Source organism: Loxodonta africana, chromosome 25, assembly GCF_030014295.1.
Source record: "Loxodonta africana isolate mLoxAfr1 chromosome 25, mLoxAfr1.hap2, whole genome shotgun sequence".
Classification (NCBI taxonomy): domain Eukaryota; kingdom Metazoa; phylum Chordata; class Mammalia; order Proboscidea; family Elephantidae; genus Loxodonta; species Loxodonta africana.
This window is the reverse complement of record NC_087366.1, coordinates 16,363,127-16,382,828: the sequence shown is the minus strand read 5'-3', so window position 1 is coordinate 16,382,828 and position 19,702 is coordinate 16,363,127. Positions and strand designations below refer to the sequence as shown.

The following is a 19,702-nucleotide window of genomic DNA, read 5'->3' as shown; positions in this document are numbered from 1 at the left end:
AAGGCAAGAAAGTAGAATTTTAGTTATCTAAAAATTTGTATAAATGTGATCAGACGTTGACTTCCATCGTATGTATGGTAAAAATATGAAGGTTTTTTTTTTTTTAGGAGGTATGGATTTTTAAGAATGTACGTTAGTTACTAATGCCTTTTTGAAATGGAAATTCAAATTCATTAAATTATTTTAAGCAATGATAGGTATAAAAGAATGTTTTTTTCTAAACTCCCAGATTAAGATTGGTCCTTGTATTAGAGTAACTATTTATTTAACCAGTCATAGAACCCAGCATGGTTCTTTGACTTTGTCATGAAAATTGCTGGCGGTAGCAGCAGCAGCAACACCAGAATTAGTATTTATTGCAGTTTGAGCCCTAGTGGCACAGTGGTTAAGAGCTATGGCTGCTAACTGTAAGGCTGGCAGTTCGAACCACCAGCCACTCTTTGGAAACCCGTGGGGCAGTTCTGTTCTGTTCTACTGGGTTGTTATGAGTCGGAATCAAAGTTTGATTTTTTTTTTGGTTTGAGCTAACCCAAGCATTGCAGCAAGCATGTTATTCTCATTAAATTTTTATGACAACTCTGTGTTATAGATATGATTATTATCTCATTTTCCTGAAGAGGAAAATGAAAGTCATTGAGATTAAGGAATTTGACTCCCCCTCTCTGACACAAAACACAAAAACAAACAAAAATGTTTGTATAGCTAGTATGCAGCAGTCTCTTAATTCCAATCCAAGTAGTTTTTACTCTGCTGCCTGGGCTTGTAACCAAAAAAATAGACTCCCACTTAGATCAAGCCTTTAGTATAAAGGTGGGCCATGTGAGTGAACAATATGAAATCCTATGCCACTTTTCACCTAGGCTCTGTAGATTTCGTTATTGGGTCTGAATCTGCAACAATCTAAACACTTAATAGTTTGGTTGGGAACTTCACTTCGCTAAACCTCCCTTTCAGTGTACCCACTAATTGTTATTAACGAATGCCTGTAAAACACATGTTCATTATTGCATTTTGGTTTAAGTACAGATTGTATGACAAAGAAACAATCCCTGCCTTTTGGAGTTCAGGTTTTAAAGAGAAGGCTTGATGTAATCAGTTAACAGGAATGTTCTTCAGAGTTAAGTAGGGAAGCATGAGAACTTGGAGGTGAGGAATTGAAACCTTGTGTGTGATACCAGCTGGTAGGAGTGGACTGACGACTGCCATGCCAGAGAACTGCCACAGAATGTCTCTTGTTCCTTGTCTATAGCTTTTGGAAAGTATTGGATATATGCCACAGCCTACTGGTGGTGGGGGGCACACACGCCTCCCCTTGCAATTGCTGCAAAGCGTTGGTGACTTGTGAAGAGAGGGAGTGGGGTAGGTCGGATATGCATGCTTTCTCATTATCAAGTATCAGCACAGTGCACAGGCCTGTTTTATGTCGAAAATGTCTTTGAAGAAGATTTAAATTGGAATGAAGTAATTAACTTCATTGACCTTAAAGACTATGTAACTTCCAAATCTGGGATGCTTCTAATTACCGACTAATGTAACTACTCTGGACTTCTTCGTATTAGAAGCAGCATTTAAATTTAAAATGGATACTCACATTGCTGATTCAGTTTCATGTTGAGTATTTATAATTGTACTAGATATTTCATATTTTTATGGAGAAAAAGAAAAATATACATGTAAATATGAACAGATTTACATCATTGTAAGAGAGTGTAAAAAATAAGCAGCCGAAGAAAATTAAAATTTGGCTGTGGTTGGATTTTGGTGTTTCATTTCAGTCAATCAAAAGGACTTCTTTGTATATTCAGTCAAGACTAATGGTAGGAAGGTGACATTGCCAAGAGTGAAAGATGAAAGCTTAAAGGGAGAGAATTGAAAAAGAACACCATATCCAGACAATGACTGTTTTGATTAGACTTTAAATACTTAAATATTTCCCCTCACAGCATGAATGGGTAATGCCACAAATAAATGCTTTCCTTGTTAAGTTGCCTAATGCGGAGAAATATTTTAGTGCTTTCCCAGTGACCATTATAAACAAATTAATAACCACAGACAACCAAAGTGTCATGAACACAACAACTTCTAGTTTGTATGTGATCAAGTGAAATTCCTCCCTTTCTTCTTGAATTATAAAAACAAAACATTAATTTGAAATTTTTGAAGAAAAGGGTATTTATTTTCTCACCTATGCCATATATCAATTTTAATTCTAATGTCACCTTTCAGAATTTGTCCTTATATATCTGTATCTTTATAGGTAGTCACAATCAAAGGGTATATAGAATTCTGTGTTTTGCTTTTTTATTTAAAGTTATATGGTAAACATTTGCTCACGTTTCTACCTGGAACACTAGACTAATGCTACATCATATTATTTAAAGGATCATATGTTCGTTTTTATTCATTTACCTCTTGTGACTTTTTTTGTTGACATCCCAATAATGTCAATTTTTTTTGTTTGTTTTCAGTGAATTATAATGAAAAGGCAAATGACTTTATCACAAGACTTAAAATACCTAATAATGAAGTAACTATATTTCACGATGGTGGTAACCACTTGTAATCCTGCCAACGGTATGAATGGTCCAGATTTATAGTAACACTGATTTGAGTAACGATCTTAAAAAAGAAAAAAAAAAGTTTTCTTTCTATACAATATAAATTCTTCAAGTTTTTGCAGTTTGCATCTCTTTGACCATAACCCAGTGTGAACATTGTTCCTATTCTTGTTTCTTTGTTGCCCTACTTTTACCTACTTTTAATGACTTTTCCTTTTATGCATTGATCAATGCCTTATTTCTTTCTTATAAATTAGGATAATCTCTTTAAATAGTGTAGATTAGTTGATATAAATTTTCTCCTTTATTTTAGGTTTTAATTTTCATTTTAATTTCTGTAGCTTCGTATCTGTCAGTATTTTCTCTTGTGACTTTATATATTGCTTTGAAAAATTGTTATCCTATCGATCTAATATACATTCTAATTTATATTTGCTTAAAATAATTATAATGGCTCTATTTAGCCATTTAATCTTTTAGGCTTTAGTTTGCTATATACTGTAAAATATGAATTAAACATTTTTTAAAGAAATAATCCAGTTTATCCACTTTGTCTTGAAATGCTAGCTTGTATATACATTATTCATTATTTTTCACTTATTACACATCTGATATTACATATCTATTTGTATTCCAGCACTCTTATTCTCCTAGCCTTAGTTATTAATGCTGTGATGTCCTTCTACAGCCCTCCTTTGTCCATTTCCATTGGTATAATTACCCACGTGTTTCTCCAAATAAATTTTAGAATAACTTGGCTAAGTTCTAAAAACAAACAAGCCCAAAAAAATACCTTTGAGTTTTTTTTATGGTAAATGCATTAAATCTATAGATTAACTTGGCAGGAAAATACACATTTTTTAATATTTAGTTCTTCTTAAAAAATATTTTATGTCTTTCAAGAGAAGTACTACTTGGCCTAGTGTCATGATAAACCTGTAATAGTCATATTGTCTCTAGATTTATAAATAGTTCCTCCTCCCAAGCTTCCTAAGCCTGGATTGTGTTTTTCTCTTCTGGTCAGTTTGAGGCATCATCTGGGATCAAGCCCTGAAATACCAGTTGTATAATTTAGGTGATTCCAAAAAAACCTGTTTCCGTGGAGCCTATTCCCACCCATAGGTACCCTATAGGACAGAGCAGAACTGTCCCATAGGGTTTCCAAGGCTGTCGTCTTTTGGGAAGCAGACTGCCACATCCTTCTCTCCCTGAGTGGCTGGTGGGTTCCAACTGCAGATTCTGGTTAGCAGCCCCAGTGCTTAAACACTGTGCCACCAGGGCTCTGTTAGGTATTCCACTAGGAGTTATATGCTCTGATATTTGCATTTAAAATTGACATTGCACAATATAAATGAATTAATATAAAAAATATAAAAATTGACCCTAATAATTTAAGCCAGACTTCAGAAGGTTGAAAAGAGGAAGGGAGGATGCCCCAGGTATGGCTCCTGTGAGGTTGCGCTCCTGAGTGCAGGGATACTTGTGATACTTGTGGGGATACCTGTGGGGTAAGCACAGACCATCACAGTCACATGCAGGCCCTGCCTAGGAATGCTGACTTCCTTCCTCCCCAGCGGAGCAGCCAGGTTTCCTGCCGCCAGCTGCCGCATGCAGGCGTGTTCCCTGGCTGGAAGGAGGATGTTTAGTGAAGTTCCGTCAGACATTTCTCCTTCCCATGGACTCTGTTGCCCCAACCCTTGGAAGACAGGCAACTCCCTAGGCTAATTAAACCTCATCGCTGCACTGTGGGTGGTACCTGGCCTGGGAGTGGGTGAAAGGCTCGCCTCCGCTGAGACTTGGCCTCCGGCCTCCTGCCAGCACTGCAGTGCTGCCAGTCTGGAGAGGGGGTTGCCACCACCATACCTCGTTTTGAGATGGTGCAGGGCACTTGAGCCCGGACTTCAACCCTCTCCACACCCACATCCAGGCCTCTTTTGGGACTGGAAGGTGACAGGAGCAGGGAGAGGACATTGGGGTAGGGCCTGGGGCATCAGAGTGGGAAAACAGATGGCAGAGAACAATTCTGCTGAAGGAGAAGAGAGTTGGGACCACGCAAGAGCCAAGGATCCAAGCCCCCAGTGCATGTTCCCATTGGACTTCACTTACAAAACAAATTCAAAGATAAAATTATTAAGAATTTCAAGACAGTGGCTGCAAAGCATGAAAGCCCAAAGTGGGGGCCCTGTGGAGATGGGGCCCTGTAAACTGCACTGGTCAAGAACCCATGAAGCTGGCCCTTTAATTTGTAAGACACAGCCAGATATTTCTTTTTGTTATATTCAAGACTTTCTCTTTAAAAGTATTTGTTTCTGCATCCTCCTGACAATTTGAAGTATCCTTAAGTATGTAGTGTCTGTTTCTTAAATAAATCAATGGAAGTGTTTAGGCAAAACCACACACATACCATTTTATATGTATTTTAAAAAGCGTCTATCATATTTTTGGCAATGTGTCTGATTCTCATATTTTTACACATAAAATGTTTACTTTGTAAGTAGGTCCTTTGGATCACTGAATTATGTTTTCCCTGAAAATATGATCGAAGGATTGCATAAATTTGTTTAGTTTTTGTAGACAAAATCAAGGCTGAAGTTAAGTCTGTTCTCTTAATGTGGAAATTTGGACAATGTCAGTTATCCTTTTTTAAGGGCTTGCAAACAGATGTATATATATTTTTTCTCAAACAACATTTTTAAATTTATGTCTATAATTTTTCTTTTTTTTTATCCCTATCTGATATCTAGATTTATTTAGGAAAACGTTCACCTTAAAGAATGATCTAAGAGCAATTAAAACTTTGAAATGATTTCCAATATTTTTATCCTAAATTTTAAAACGCATTTTCTTATAAGGATGTCATTATTGAAATTTAAATAATGTTCTTGAACGTGATGTTTATTTTCTTTTGTTTGCTTTTGGAGTACCTTGATGACATTGGGATGCTTTTTAATGAAATCAAATTTATCGCATTATCAAATAGCGTAAGGTACAATATTACACGCTTTCTCGTCTGTGAAAATACCTTGCCAATGCGTGGGATATGTTTGGAGGTTAAAAATGCCACTTTGTATTTAAGATTAAGTGTACGACTCAGAGTCTGTACTTTGTTGGACATTAAAAACCCCATGGCTGTTTTTGCAAGTGTGCTGCTGCCCTGGCTGAAGGCCAGCCTAAGCAATAACATCCCACTCAGTATACCTCAAAGCCCTGCGTCAGTTATTACTGCATTCTTCCTCGCTTCCTGTTCTAAACAGCTGTGTAACATTTCTGAATTCATGAATTTATGTCCATGGTTTTTCCCATATCCTGCTTCAGCGGCTCATGAAGTGAAATGATCCTTGCACTGTGCATATACCTTCTGCCTTTAAAAAAAATGCAAATATTTAAGGTTACCATACAGCGCATCATGTCATCATGAACACACTTTTTGGATAGTGGAGCAGAATGCTCTTTTCTTAAATATTACATAGCATGCTATACATGAATTCATCACTGGCCTTAATTGTATAAAACACAGCGAATATATCACTTCATCGCCAAAACAGTCAGTAAGGGCCTTTAAGTTGTCCTAGGAATTACCTGCTCTAATGCGAGGAAGCATGTACTCAGTTAAATGAGTCCTAAAATATACTTGGGGTTAGCTCGGCTGAAAATCAGAGAACAGCCCTGTTTTTGTGGCTTAGGTGCAAATAATTTAAAAATGATTTTGGATAGCAACATTATAATTGAGAATGGAGAAATCTGGAGAGAGTATTTGTAGATCAAATTGAAAAGAGTGAAAGTAAATGTAACTTTCTGATTTTCTGTAGCATTCCAAAGCAGGGAACATAATTTACTAGTTTTATTCATAAAATCTTTAATGCTTTGAATATGTATATTTACACTTCCAATCCTGTGTACATAAAAGACATTAGAATTGATTTGTTAAATTAATTGATTGAGAGTAGAGTTTTTGAGAGGAGAACATGTTGAGCCTTGATCCATTGAAGGGCTTTTGAGCAGTCCATGTCTAGAAGCCTGGAATTTCTTTTCTCTTTTGTCACCCTCTGTTAAATCTGGTGCTTTCTTCAAGTCCCATCTCATTCCTTGTCTCTATTCCTTGGTGTCTTCACTGTGTATTTCTCTAGAGCTCAGAGGTCTCTCTCTTGCCTCTGGAAGCTGAGAGAACTTACTATCCATCTGTTCTGTATCATTTGGTTGCTCTCAGATGCTGGGTTAGACTTCTCTTAACTTTTAATAGCTTGCTAGTTTTTAACTACATTTAAGCTTCTATCATGTTAGGCCTCGTGATCCATGTGTTTCTTTTCCTCTTCTGTAATGCCTAGCAAATACTGATTGGTTCATTTATAACGCAATTTGTTTTTGTTGTTAGTTGCTGTCAAGTCAGCTCTGACTTATAACGGCCCCATGTACAACAGAACAAAATGTTGCCCGGGCCTTTGCCCATCTTCACAATTGTTGATATGCTCGACCGAGTCCATTGTTGTGGCCACTGTGTATTTTAAGTGCTTTCCAACCTAGGGGGCTCATCTTTCAGCACTATATTGGACAATAGTCTGTGGTGATCCATCGGGTTTTCACTGGCTGATTTTTCGAAGTAGGTCACCAGACTTTTCTTCCTAGTTTGTTTTAGTCTGAAAGCTGTGCTGAAACCTGTCCACCATGGGTGATCCTGCTGGTATTTGAAATACCAGTGGCATAACTTCCAGCATCATAGCACAAGCCACCACAGTAGGACAAACTGACAGATGGGTGGTGGATAATGCAGTTTAGGGTTCTCATTTTAGTTTTTCACGTGTTTATTCATTTGTAACTATATAAAGTCAAGAATTGCTTAAAAAAAAAGAAGAATGAAATTGTGAACACTCTTATCAAATCATGTACAGGCAGTATTTAGACCCGAGAAGGCAGCAGTAAATATTCTCCTAATTATCAAGGAACCACTCTGAGTAAAGAAAACCTATAAGGAGCAGAAATCTGTTCGTGGAAAGGAAAAAGGAAGTGAGGAACTGGATATTGATCTTGCCAAGTGAAGCAGTGAAAGAAAATATTACATTGTAAACTTCTTTCCATTATTTTCTCAAGTACAATCCAGCAACTCAGATTAAGAGAACAATGGCTGAGATGCTGGAACTGTGTCCAATCATCCGATAAATCCCTAGGAAACGGGAAATAACAAAATTACTGCAAAGAGGAAGGACTGCTTTAGAATTTCAGGCACTTTTTTTTTTTTTTTTTAAATCAAAAGCGTTCTCTGGAAGCATGAAATGTTTCTTATGTTTGTATTTTAATACAGGTTACTTGAGTGGTTCTTTTGTTTTCTGAAATGAGCTATATGTCGAAAATTATGTCTATTGATCATCTGCATCAATAGCTTGATTAAAGTAAAGAACAAGCCATTTTAGCTAATATTACAAAAAAATGAATAAATAAAGCAACAGTTGCTGTGGAGTTGATTCCAACTCATGGCAACCTCATGTGTTTCAGAGTAGAACTGCGCTCCACAGGGTTTTCATTGGATCTTTTGGAAGAAGATCACCAATCCTTTTCTCACAAGATACCTCTGAGTAGATTCCAACTGCCAGCCATTTGGTTAGTAGCTGCAAATTAGTACCAATCAGTTGACTAATCGGTGTCATCATTGATTTCGTAGTAGGGTGTTTAGCTCTAGTACGGAGGCATGGCGATGTGAAAAGAACAAGAAATAAAGGATATGAAGACTTGGATTTGACTTTAATTTTTTCTTCTCTCCCTCCCTTCCATCTTTAAATATTTTTTGAGAACCTACTACATGTACACTGAGACAGCCCATCTCCTCAAGGGGCTGAAAATCGAGTGGGGGAGACGGAAAAGCAATCAGGCAATCATAATCTCATGTAGTAGATGCTATGATGTCACAGGTACATGGTATTGTGATAACCCATCCTTGTGGTACCAGTGGCAACCATATATAGTAAGTGTTTGATAAATGTTTGTTAAATAGATTTGAGCAGGAATTTTCCAGTGGTGTTTCTTTGTGTGTTTAATTATAGTGAATACTGTGTAAGAGTGATAACACAAGGATGAACAAACATGCTTATAATCCTGATGGTCTAGTGGAGAAGATAAAAATGTAAATACATAATTACAGCACAATGTAATAAGTGCAGAAAATAGAAGCATGAAAAAGGTAATGAGACAGCAGTGATTAAAACAGGAGAAACTTTTTTGTTTTCAGGACGAATCAAGGAAGATTTCAGAAATAAAGTACAGGTTCAGGATTTCAGTTAGGGAAAGCAAATTCATTAGTTACTGTATTAACATTAATTTTTAAATATTATGACATTAAAAAAAATTGTTCTATTAAAGATAACATCCAGGCATATGACAATAAAGAATTCTAGGTATCGTGTGGTCAGATTAGGGGCTATTTGAGCATGACCCATCCTTCCCATTGTCAGAGGAAAGAAGGAGAAATTTGGCAGTGACATAACCATCGGATAGAATATGGAACTTGGAAAAGAGGGAAATTCAGTCAGTTGCGCAGGTTGCTTAGTGTAGAAAATGCTATTGAAAATCTTAACCTCTTTCTTCACCATCAAAGTTTTTCCATTCCCTCTTCTCTGGACCTCAGGTTTTCTTGTCTGTAAAGTACTGGGGTTGAGTCTAATGATCTTTAGTACCCCTTCTGGGTCTGTGATTCAATTTGGAGATCCATGGTTGTAATATTTTTTTGATGGGTTTTCTTTGTAAACAAGGTGGTAAACTCAACAAAGTGGAGCTGGTCTCTGTATTTTGTTAAATGTTAGGCACCTTCATTCTTCCCATGTTTTTATTACATAAGCATTATCAAAACAACTTATAGAAAATTAGAAAAAGATTCAAGGAGAGGGCTTAAACTGGGCCTTGTAGAATGAGAGATGCATAAGAGATGAAGGACAATGGGGATGGTGAGGATGAGCAGGAGCTTCATGCTAAGGGTGTTGATAAAGTTTGAAGACTGGATAAATAGAAGAGAGGTCCCGGAGTGCTTTGGCAAGTTCGCATTTAATTTTATAAGCAATGGAGGACCATGTTCAGGCAGGAAGAGAGGACAAAGTTGTACCTGCTGAATGCCATCAAAGGCTTGGCAGGGGATGCAACCAACATGAGCAAAAAGGAAGGGAAGTGGAAATTGCTAAGGACACAGCTGGCACAGGACTCTACTGAGTGAAGAGAAAGACTGGAATGGGAGCAAGTCCTGAAAGGGAGGAAGGTTGATTTTGCCAAAGAGTTATATCGTTCAATTCAAAATAGTTGGAAAGGATGCTTACAGCTGGAGGGATATGGCAGCTCCGCAAGCCTTTACCTCTCCTGAGTATTGATAAAAGATTTATCTCAGCTGTCCAGTGTGGTTTGCAAAAATGTTTATTCATGAGTTTCGGCAGAGATTTCCTATCTTTGTTGAGAACAGGTGTATATCTGAGAGTCCCTGGGTAACTAAAATGAAGACTAATCAGTGCTTTTATTTTAATAGCATCCCTTCATCTCCACTCTTGTAGAACAGGCGTATATCCGGAGCTATTTTTTTTTTAATTATTATTATAGGCGATGTTCCTACATGCCTACACTTTTTAGTCTTATGTAATTGTTTTTTTCTGGTATTGTTTGTATTCATTTGTACTTCTCGAGTTTTAAATTCTAGGATTATTTCAGTATTATCCCATGTAGGAACATAGAAGCTTGGCTTGACAATGCCGCTGACAGTTTATATGTCAGGGTGTAACTGCCTGGCATATTCTTTGCTGTTTTGCATTCCATTGCAAATATGCCTTTGTTTAGTCTTGAGGGAGTAGGCTGCTCCGATTTTCCATATACTTGGGAAATGCCTTTTACGCAGCTAATGATTGGTCTTCTTTGTATGGAACGCAGATGTTTGCATTTTCACACAGCTAGCTTCTCCAATCTCCTTGCCATTCCTTTTTCGTACTGCAAGTTGTCTAAGATCTATAGTGAAGGGTGGAGGTATTTTTTTTTCATGTAATTTCTAAGAAAATTACGTGGGTTATGTCAGACAAATGGTGCCTCCTTTTCAATTTTACCTCATTCATTTCTAAAATCCCACAGCCTTGTTTTGTACCACGTGTAGCACATTATGGAAGGTCTGGCTAATTAATTACTGTCTGTTGAGACTATTAAGTCCTTTACTAGCAGTATGCCTTTGAAGCTAGAAAATGTTTTGTAAAACTAAATTTTAAGTATCTTTATAATCCTGTATTGTGGTTGAACATTATAGTTTTGAATACAGCCAATATTTTCATTAGAAAAAAAATAGGAAACTTTTTATCCACCCTGGGAATTTAAGATACTAATGTCTTTGCACATGATACTGAGATGAATTTTAATATTATTGCTTAAATACATGATACTTTTTCTATAAAGTCTACTTTCAGTTTATCTATTTTAAAGATTTATTTTTTGTTATTTAAGAGCTTGAGCTTTGGGGATTACACTACTTACTACAGATATACTATGTCCTACCCCTTCAAAAAAAAAAAAAAAAAATCAACTTACCCAGACTGGTGTTTGGGCTCCTACTGTTCCCCTGACTTAGTTCTTGGCTATCTAGCAAATGCAGTGGCCCCACAGTTTCCTATTTAAAGCAGTGGTTTGTGTAATATATCAGAGCAGTGTGATGGCTGCCACAGCCCCAAAGAAAATTTTAGCAGGCAAAGCCAGCTCAGGAGAATGGTGATAGTGATGGATGGCCAGCCAACCATGGGGAAGGAAGTGATAGGGACTGTTTCCTGCACTTTTAACATCCTTGTATCTGCGCTTTTCCAAGGTCTTAATAACTTTAGGGGATATGCAGTGTCTTACTTATGTAGTACTGCTATAACAGAAATACCACAAATGGATGGCTTTAACAAACAGAAATTTATTTTATCGCAGTTAAGGAGGCTGGAAGTCTGAATTCAGGGTGCTGGTTCTAGGGGAAGGCTTTCTCTCTCTGTTGGCTCTGGAGGAAGATCCTCTTTGAGCTTCCGCTCCTGGGCAATCTTCATGTGGCTTGGAGTCTCTCTTCCTCCGTCTGTTCTTACTCCCTCGCTTATTTAATCTCTTTTATATCTCAAAGGAGATTGACTCAAGACACCCCCCCAAAAAAAAACCAAACCCAGTGCCGTCGAGTTGATTCCGACTCATAGCGACCCTATAGGACAGAGTAGAACTGCTCCATAGAGTTTCCAAGGAGTGCCTGGTGGATTCGAACTGCCCACCCCTTGGTTAGCAGCCTTAGCACTTAACCACTACACCACCAGGGTTTCTGACACAGCCTGCGCTAATCCTGTGCCATTAACATAACAAAGACAACCCATTCCCAAATGGGATTATAACCACAGGCATAGAGGTTAGGATTTACAAAACATATTTTTGGGGGATACAATTCAATCTGTAACTTGCAGTAAAGGATTGTTTATTTACTTGTTTGTTTCATACTATACTTTTTATTTTGAATATACGGAAAAGTCATAGATACTTTTTACACTTTATACTTGAGGAAACTGAACTATAGGGTGAATAAGTGATTAGAGTCTATCGACAAAATAGGTGCTCAATAAATACTCCTCCACTGGTGAGAGTAGGAGAGGACAGTTACTGGACCTCCTGACTCTTAATCCTGTGCCATTTTTTACTCCCTTTGGCATTTCCCAAAGCTAAGAATTCACTCTTTTTGGTATGATAATTTACAGTAAATTGTAAGTTATAGTTTAGTAGCTATTGAGATATAGTCTTTCCCGTTTTGCTATTTCTTCTTCTTAAGTAAACGTGATGCAAAGTGACGAGGCATCTGAAAAGACAGTAAATTAATGCTACTGATTACTATTTATTGACCTATGTTGTTTTCATCTTTACAGAAATTGGCCCAGTTACAATTACCACCGATCCCAAGAAATTTCAATATGAACTCAGAGAGCTATATGTTCAGGTGAGTGCTTGCTTTCAATTTTACTTTTTCTGGGAGGATGGAAAATCATGGATCTTTGGCTGATTTTCCTTACTTGTAAATCTGAAAGAAGTAATCGTTGGGTTATTAGGGACCCCAACAAACACCACCTATTTTTCCTTCCTGACTTCTGAACCAGCTGAGCAGCAGTAGGTATGGAAGTGGGACATATTGAATTCAAAATATTATTATCTTTATTACGAATACAGTGTTTAGAGAATGTGGCTTGCTAACAGTTCCTTGAATTTGATGTCCTTACTCAAATAGTTGGAAACCCTGGTGGCGTAGTGGTTAAGAGCTATGACTGCTAACTAAAAGGTCGGAAGTTTGAATCCGCTCCTTGGAAAACTTATGGGGCGGTTCTACTCTGTCCTATAGGGTTGCTATGAGTTTGAGTTGACTCGACAGCAGCAGATTTACTGACATAATGTCTAACACTGCTGAATGACCAGAAAAAATGCTTTCTGTGGGCAGGAAAATTGCAAAGGAAAGACCCAGAAGGGATTACCCAGTTCCTTCTCCCAAATTTGCCAGTCAGATAAGTCAATCTTCTGCTGAGGAAGAATGAGTGATGGGGTAAAGAGAGAGACCAAGAGTGTGACTCCAGAACAGGGGTCAGTAAACTACTGCCCATGGGCCAAATGCTGCCCACTGCCTACTTTTGTAAATGAAGTTTTAGGGAACACAGCCATGCCCATTCATTTATGCATTGTCTGTAGCTGCCTTTATGGAGCCCTGGCAGTGCAGTGGTTAAGAGCTCAGCTGTTAAACAAAAGGTCAGTAGTTCAAATCCACCAGCTGCTCCTTGGAAACCCTATGGGACAGTTCTACTCTGTCCTGTAGGGTCACTATGAGTCGGAATCAACCTGACGGCATGGGTTTGGTTTTTTGGTTTTTGTGAAACTGCTTTCATGCTACAACAATAGAGTTGAAGAGTTGTGACAGAGATCATCTGGTCTACAAAGCCTGAAATACTTACTATCTGACACTTTACAGAAAAAAAAAAAAAATTGCCAACCCCTGCTCTATTGAGTTTCTTTCTTCACTTAGAAACATAAGGAACAGTTAATAATTCTTCCCCCACAACAGGTATAACTAAGATAATTTTGATATTCTATGCTATAAGTCGACTATATGAAATTGTTGGCTGTAAGGATAACTAATTTTGTTATTAAAAAACAAAAACAAAAACCAAACCTGTTGCTGTCTAGTTGATTGCAACTCATGGCGACCACACGTGTTATAGAGTACAACTACTCCATAGGGTTTTCTTAGCTGTAATCTTTATGGAAGCAGTTGGCCAGATCTTTCTTCTACAGTGCCACTTGGTGAGTTTGAACCACGAACCTTTGGGTTAGAAGCCTATTGCAAACTGCTTATGCCACCCAGCCTCCATTAATTTTGTTGTTAGAGAAGATGAATAACATTGGTTTCAACTTTATTCTGAAAACAGGGCTTGGAAGTAGGGTAGGTATGCTGCTTTCAGATCATTATTCTCCAGTCTGTTTACAAAAACATGCTTCCTTGAGGCAGTTTTGCTGTATTACCCTTCAAGGTCTCTGTTGTTATTTACAGACTTTTTAGCCAATTTCTCACATTCACCTAAGCTATTGACACTTGGTTTATTGGCTACCTTTCCACCTCCAGGGCGGCCATCATTCTCTGTGACTTCGACATTTATGGGGATGACCTACCCAGTACCCCCTCAGTTGAACCTTCTCTTCTTCAGTGACCTTTCATCCACTCTATTCACACAGACTCTATTCACACAGACACCCCCTGGACCTTGTCTTCACCCCAAACTATTCCATGTCTCAAATCACTAATTCGAGCATGTTAACTTCCAACAACAACCATCTGTTCACCCAGCTTGTTGGTTCAGCTTTTCACTACAGCCGCTCTTTCACTCCCATCAAGTGCTTCAGTCCATTGGCCTCTATATTTTCTCCCAGGCCATTAGCTCCCGCCTTTCTTCTCTTTGCTTCATCGTAGTTTAGAGTTCTATCATTTCAAAAAAAACAACAACAAAAACAACAAAAACAAAACTTTTACTCCCTTGCTTATTGTGTTTCTGTTCAAATCACCTGAAAAACACCTCATGCTTGGATGACCACACTTTCTTGCATTATTCATGCCTGTCCACAGGTGACCAACTGCTATGAAAGTCATATAATATGTCAAGCTGACTCCACTGTAAATTCATAATCCCTGTCTCAACTGAACTCTTAATATTCCCATGATCCTATTATGTTTCTTTGGTCAATTAAATCTCCCATTCTTCTAAATGACCATTGCAAATTTTCCAGTGCTTTCTCAACTCTGCAGACACGATTATCTCAAAACACATTTCTGAACTTCTTCATCCTAGTCCCCATTCACTCATCCCCACCTCCACTCATCTCATCAGATTCTTTCCAAGGTTCTGAATGACCTGAGACCTGCCTACCTTTCAGCCCCATCTAGTGCCACTCTCTCCCTCAGTCCAGTTCTGGTTTAGACACAGATTCTGCTCATATCTATGTTCTCACCCTTCCTTCCATGGGGTTTTTGCACATGCTGTTCTCCTTGCATAAGATGTGCAGTCTTTCTTCATCCTGCCCCTCATGTCTACACTCCCCTTACCTCGTTTAAACGTCTGTTCATACTCAGAGTTTCATCTTGAATGACACATCCTTGGAGAATCCTGCCCTATCCCTTCAGGCTTGGTCATATCTTGCTATGACTGTATTTTACTTGGTCCATCACAAAGCAGTTGGGGTTTCACATTGAAGGACTGCATCTGATTTAGCTCATCCTTGAATCCCCTAGTAAAATACCCGCTATTTAGAATATGCCCACTTTTGTGATGAATAAATGAATGAATATGCCAGTATGTGCAGATTAATGGTCTGCGTCAAGGTTTGAAGTATAGTATTTTGATTGGTTTCACTGTTGGGCAAATTCCTTGATTCGGAGCTGCACATAATGGGGGCATATGGTGAAAAACTCAAAGTTTGACATTCCAAATATGCATTCAGTGGTGATTTTTTTTCTTGTTCATCCCACTATTTTTACATTATATACTAAATTGGACTATATTTCATAGCTATCTGAATAGATTTATACAGTCATCCCTTGACTATTTTCCTCTTTTACTAAATTTTCTTCTTTCTCACGAACAATCTTCTATTGCCCTTCTCTTAGACCACGCTGTTCTTTTTCAGTCATTAGTTACTTGCTTCCTTTTATCTCCCCGAACATAACAAATTCTTTGTCACTTTGGACACCCAGATTATCTGGGAAAAATCATTCATAGAAAACTCTATCCTGTATATGGTCATGGGATTGAGAATTTAATTGCCCTGGTTGTTTAAATGCTTATGTTCTTCTATTCTACTGTGATCTTCTAAGGGCAAGACCTGTGGCGTGGAGCAGTGTCTACAACAGAGTGGGCTTTAAATAGCTGTTGAATAAATAAATGTCATACATGGGTGGCTTTTTAAAAAATGGAATTTAGCAGTAACATTATACTAAATATAATTTAAACTTGACTGTACAAAAAATACTTTACAAACCTATTTATCAGTTTTCGTTGTATTATAGATTCAGAAATGCCAAGCAATGGAGATTTCTAGTCAATAGAATATTAGAAAGGGATTTACTGTATTCATTTTTTTTTTCCCTCTGTGAGAATACAGCTGGGCTATTTTCTTGAAAATCTGTCCAGATTAGAAGTATCTGCATTCTCAACGCATCCTGGCATCAGAACTTCCTGATTTCCTGCCTCTCCCTTTCTTTTGTTCAGAAGGATCTTCTGGGAGTGCCCTTATCCTCCCTGCTCCATTCATCTCCAGGGTGAAGGATCGTGATTTCTGACTCATATTCCATTAATACTTTCCCCAGCTCTCTCCCCCGTAATCCTCTGGAATTGAACCTGATACAGAGTGACTCTATAAGGTCATGTAAGCTCTGTTCAAGACAGCAATCAATCTTTTTCTCTTAGAATGAAAGTGGTGTCCCTTTCTTCTGGAGGTTTCCTCTGGACAGACTGAATCTTGTGGGATTTATTGTTTCATTGTTTTGGAATCTTAAGAGGGATGCTTAATTAGAGCAACCAGCCACGGAAGAAAGAAAACATTTTCTTTTTTCCTTCATTCAACATTGGGCATTGCTACAGGCACTGGGGATACCATGGAAGTGTTTTAACTTTCCAAGTTTCTAGTGCATTATTCTCTTTTAAATTACTGGGGGGCGGGGAACATTAATGATCAAATAGGGAAAGATTCTAGGCTGCATCATTACTATAACACCTAACCTAAAGAATATGTTTTGTTTTCTTTTTGATGTATGCCTAGAAAATATTTTATAACTTCATAAACCAACCTGAGATACTTAATAAATTTAATAAAATTTTAGTCTGAGACAATAAATTTTGTTTTGTGTACAATTTCTAGAACTTCTTTGGTTCTTTTTTTTTTTTTCTTTTATCATTTTTAATAACCAAAAAAACCAGACCCGTCACCACTGAGTCAATTCCAACCCAAGGTGATCCTCTGTGTTACAGAGTAGAACTACTCCATAGGGTTTTTTCGGTGTAATCTTTATGGCCCCATGCATCTATCAGTTTGTCCCACTGTGGTTGCTTGTGTGTTGCTGTGATGCAGGAAGCTATGCCACTGGTATTTGAAAAACCAGCAGGGTCACCCATGGTGGACAGGTTTCGGTGGAGCTTCCAGACTAAGACAAAGAAGAAGGGCCTGGCGGTGTACTTCTGAAAAATTTGGCCAGTGAAAATCTTGTGAATAGCAATGGAACATTGTCTGGTATAGTGCTGGAATATGAACCACTCAGGTTGGAAGATACTCAAAATATGACTAAGGAAGCTCGGCCTCCTTAGAGTCGACCTTAATGATGTGGATGGAGTAAAGCTTTTTGGATTTTCGTTTGCAGAAGTGGCAGTACTCAAAATGAGAAGAAACAGCTGCAAAGATCCATTAACAATCAGAACATAAGATGTACGAAAGTATATATCTAGAAAAATTGGGGAGAAAAAAAGAAAACACTGCCATTGAGTGGACTATGACTTGTAGAGACCCTGCAGGGTTTCCAAGGCTGTAAATCTATGGAAGCAGACACCCAGATCTTTCTCCTGTGGGGTGGGTGGTGGTTTTGAGCCGCCAGTCTTTTGATTAGCAGTTCATTGCTTTAACCACTGAAATGGAGCGCATAAAGATCAATATCCTAGGCATTAGTAAGCCAAAATGGACTGGTATTGGCCATTTTGAATCGGATAATTGTATGATGTACTAAGTCAGGAATGACAAATTGAAGAGGATTGACGTCACATTCGTCATCAGGAAGAACATTTCAAGATACGTCCTGAAGTACAGCACTGTCAGCGAGAGGATCATATCCATACACCCACAAGGAAGACCAATTAATATGACTATTATTCAAATATATGCACCAACCGCTAATGCCAAAGATGAGGAAACTGAAGATTTTTTAACAACTTCTGAAATCTGAAATTGATGAAACATGCAACCAAGACGCATTGTTAACTACAAGGGATTGGAAGGTGAAAGTTGGAAACACAGAAGGATCTGTAGTTGGAAAATAAGGCCTTGGTGATAGAAATGATGCTGGAGATTGTATGATAGAATTTTGTAATAGCTACAACTTATTCATTGCAAATACTTCTTTCAGCAACATAAATGCTGACTTCACTGGATGGAAAACACAGGAATCAAATTGACTACCTCTGTGGAAAGGGATAATGGAAAAACTCAATATCAAACAGAACAAGACCGGGGACTGACTGGGGGCAGACCGTCAGTTGCTCATATCCAAGTTCACATTGAAGCTGAAGAAAATTAGAGCAAGTCCCTGAGGGCCGAAGTATGACCTTGAGTATTTTCTTCTGTTGCCGTTGAGTCAACTCCGACTTGTAGTCACCCTGCAGCATATGCCAACTGAATTTGGAGACCATTTCACAAATGGATTTGATGCATTGAACACTAACGACTGAAGACCAGTTGAGTTATGTGATGACATCAAGGGCATCATACATGAAGAAAGCAAAAGGTCCTTAAAAGGTAAGAAAGAAAGAAAAGACCAAAATAGATGTCAGAAGAGACTCTGAAACTTGCTCTTGACCATTTCTCATGCTAAAAGAACTGAAGGAAAATTCAAGCCTTGAGTTGCAAAATCGAAAGATTCTATGGGGAAAATATCGAACAATGCAGGAAGCATCAAAAGAAGATAGAAGGAATGCACGTAGTCACTGTACGAAAAGGAATTGCTTGACACTCAGCCATTTCAGGAGGTAGCATAAGATCAAGAACCAACGGTGCTGAAGGGAGAAGTACAAACTGCACTGAAGGCATTGTTGAAAAACAAGGCTCCAGGAACTGACAGAATACCAGTTGAGATATTTTAACAAGTGGATGCAGTGCTGCAGGAAATTTAGAAGACAGCTACCTGGTGAACTGAATGGAAGAGATCCATATTTGTGCCCATTCCAAAGAAAGGTGATTCAAGAGAATGCAGAAATTATTAAACAACATCATTAATATCACACGCAAGTAAAATTTTGAAGATCATTGAAAAGCAGTTGCAGCAGTACTTTGACAGGGAAGTGTCAGAAGTTCAAGCTCAATTCAGAAGAGGACATGGAACGGGGGATATCACTGCTGAGGTCAAATAGATTTTGGCTGAAAACAGAGAATACCAGAAAGGTGTTTACCTGTGTTTTATTGACTTTGCAAAGGTATTCAACTGTGTGGATCATAACAAGTTATGGATAACATTGTGAAGGGTGGAAATTACAGAACACTTTTTTGTGCTCATGCGGAACCTGTACATAGACGAAGAGGCAGTCGTTTGAACAGAACAAGGGGATACTGAGTGGCTTAAAGTCAGGAAAGGTGTACGTCAGGGTTGTATCCTTTCACCGTACTTATTCAATCTGTATAGTGAGCTAATAATCCAAGAAGCTGGACTATATGAAGAAGAACAGGGCATCAGGAATGGAAGAAGACTCATTGACAACCGGCGTTATGCAGATTACACAACCTTACTTGCTGAACTCAAAGAGGGCTTTGAAGCACTTACTGATGAAGACCAAAGAGTACAGCCTTTCGTGTGAATTGCACCTCAACATAAGGAAAACAAAAATCCTCAAAACTGGACCAATAAGCAA

General features: G+C 38.1%; 1 protein-coding gene across 1 annotated transcript in view; it reads left to right on the top strand.

Annotated features, from left to right (window-relative positions):
* The window catches only part of HMCN1 (hemicentin 1), a 551,217-nt gene that overhangs the window by 110,412 nt on the left and 421,103 nt on the right, over window positions 1-19,702 (top strand). Inside the window, exon 2 of the mRNA XM_064276506.1 lies at window positions 12,434-12,504. Within this exon, the coding sequence (XP_064132576.1) occupies window positions 12,434-12,504 (71 nt within the window). The remainder of the gene's footprint in view (window positions 1-12,433; window positions 12,505-19,702) is intronic.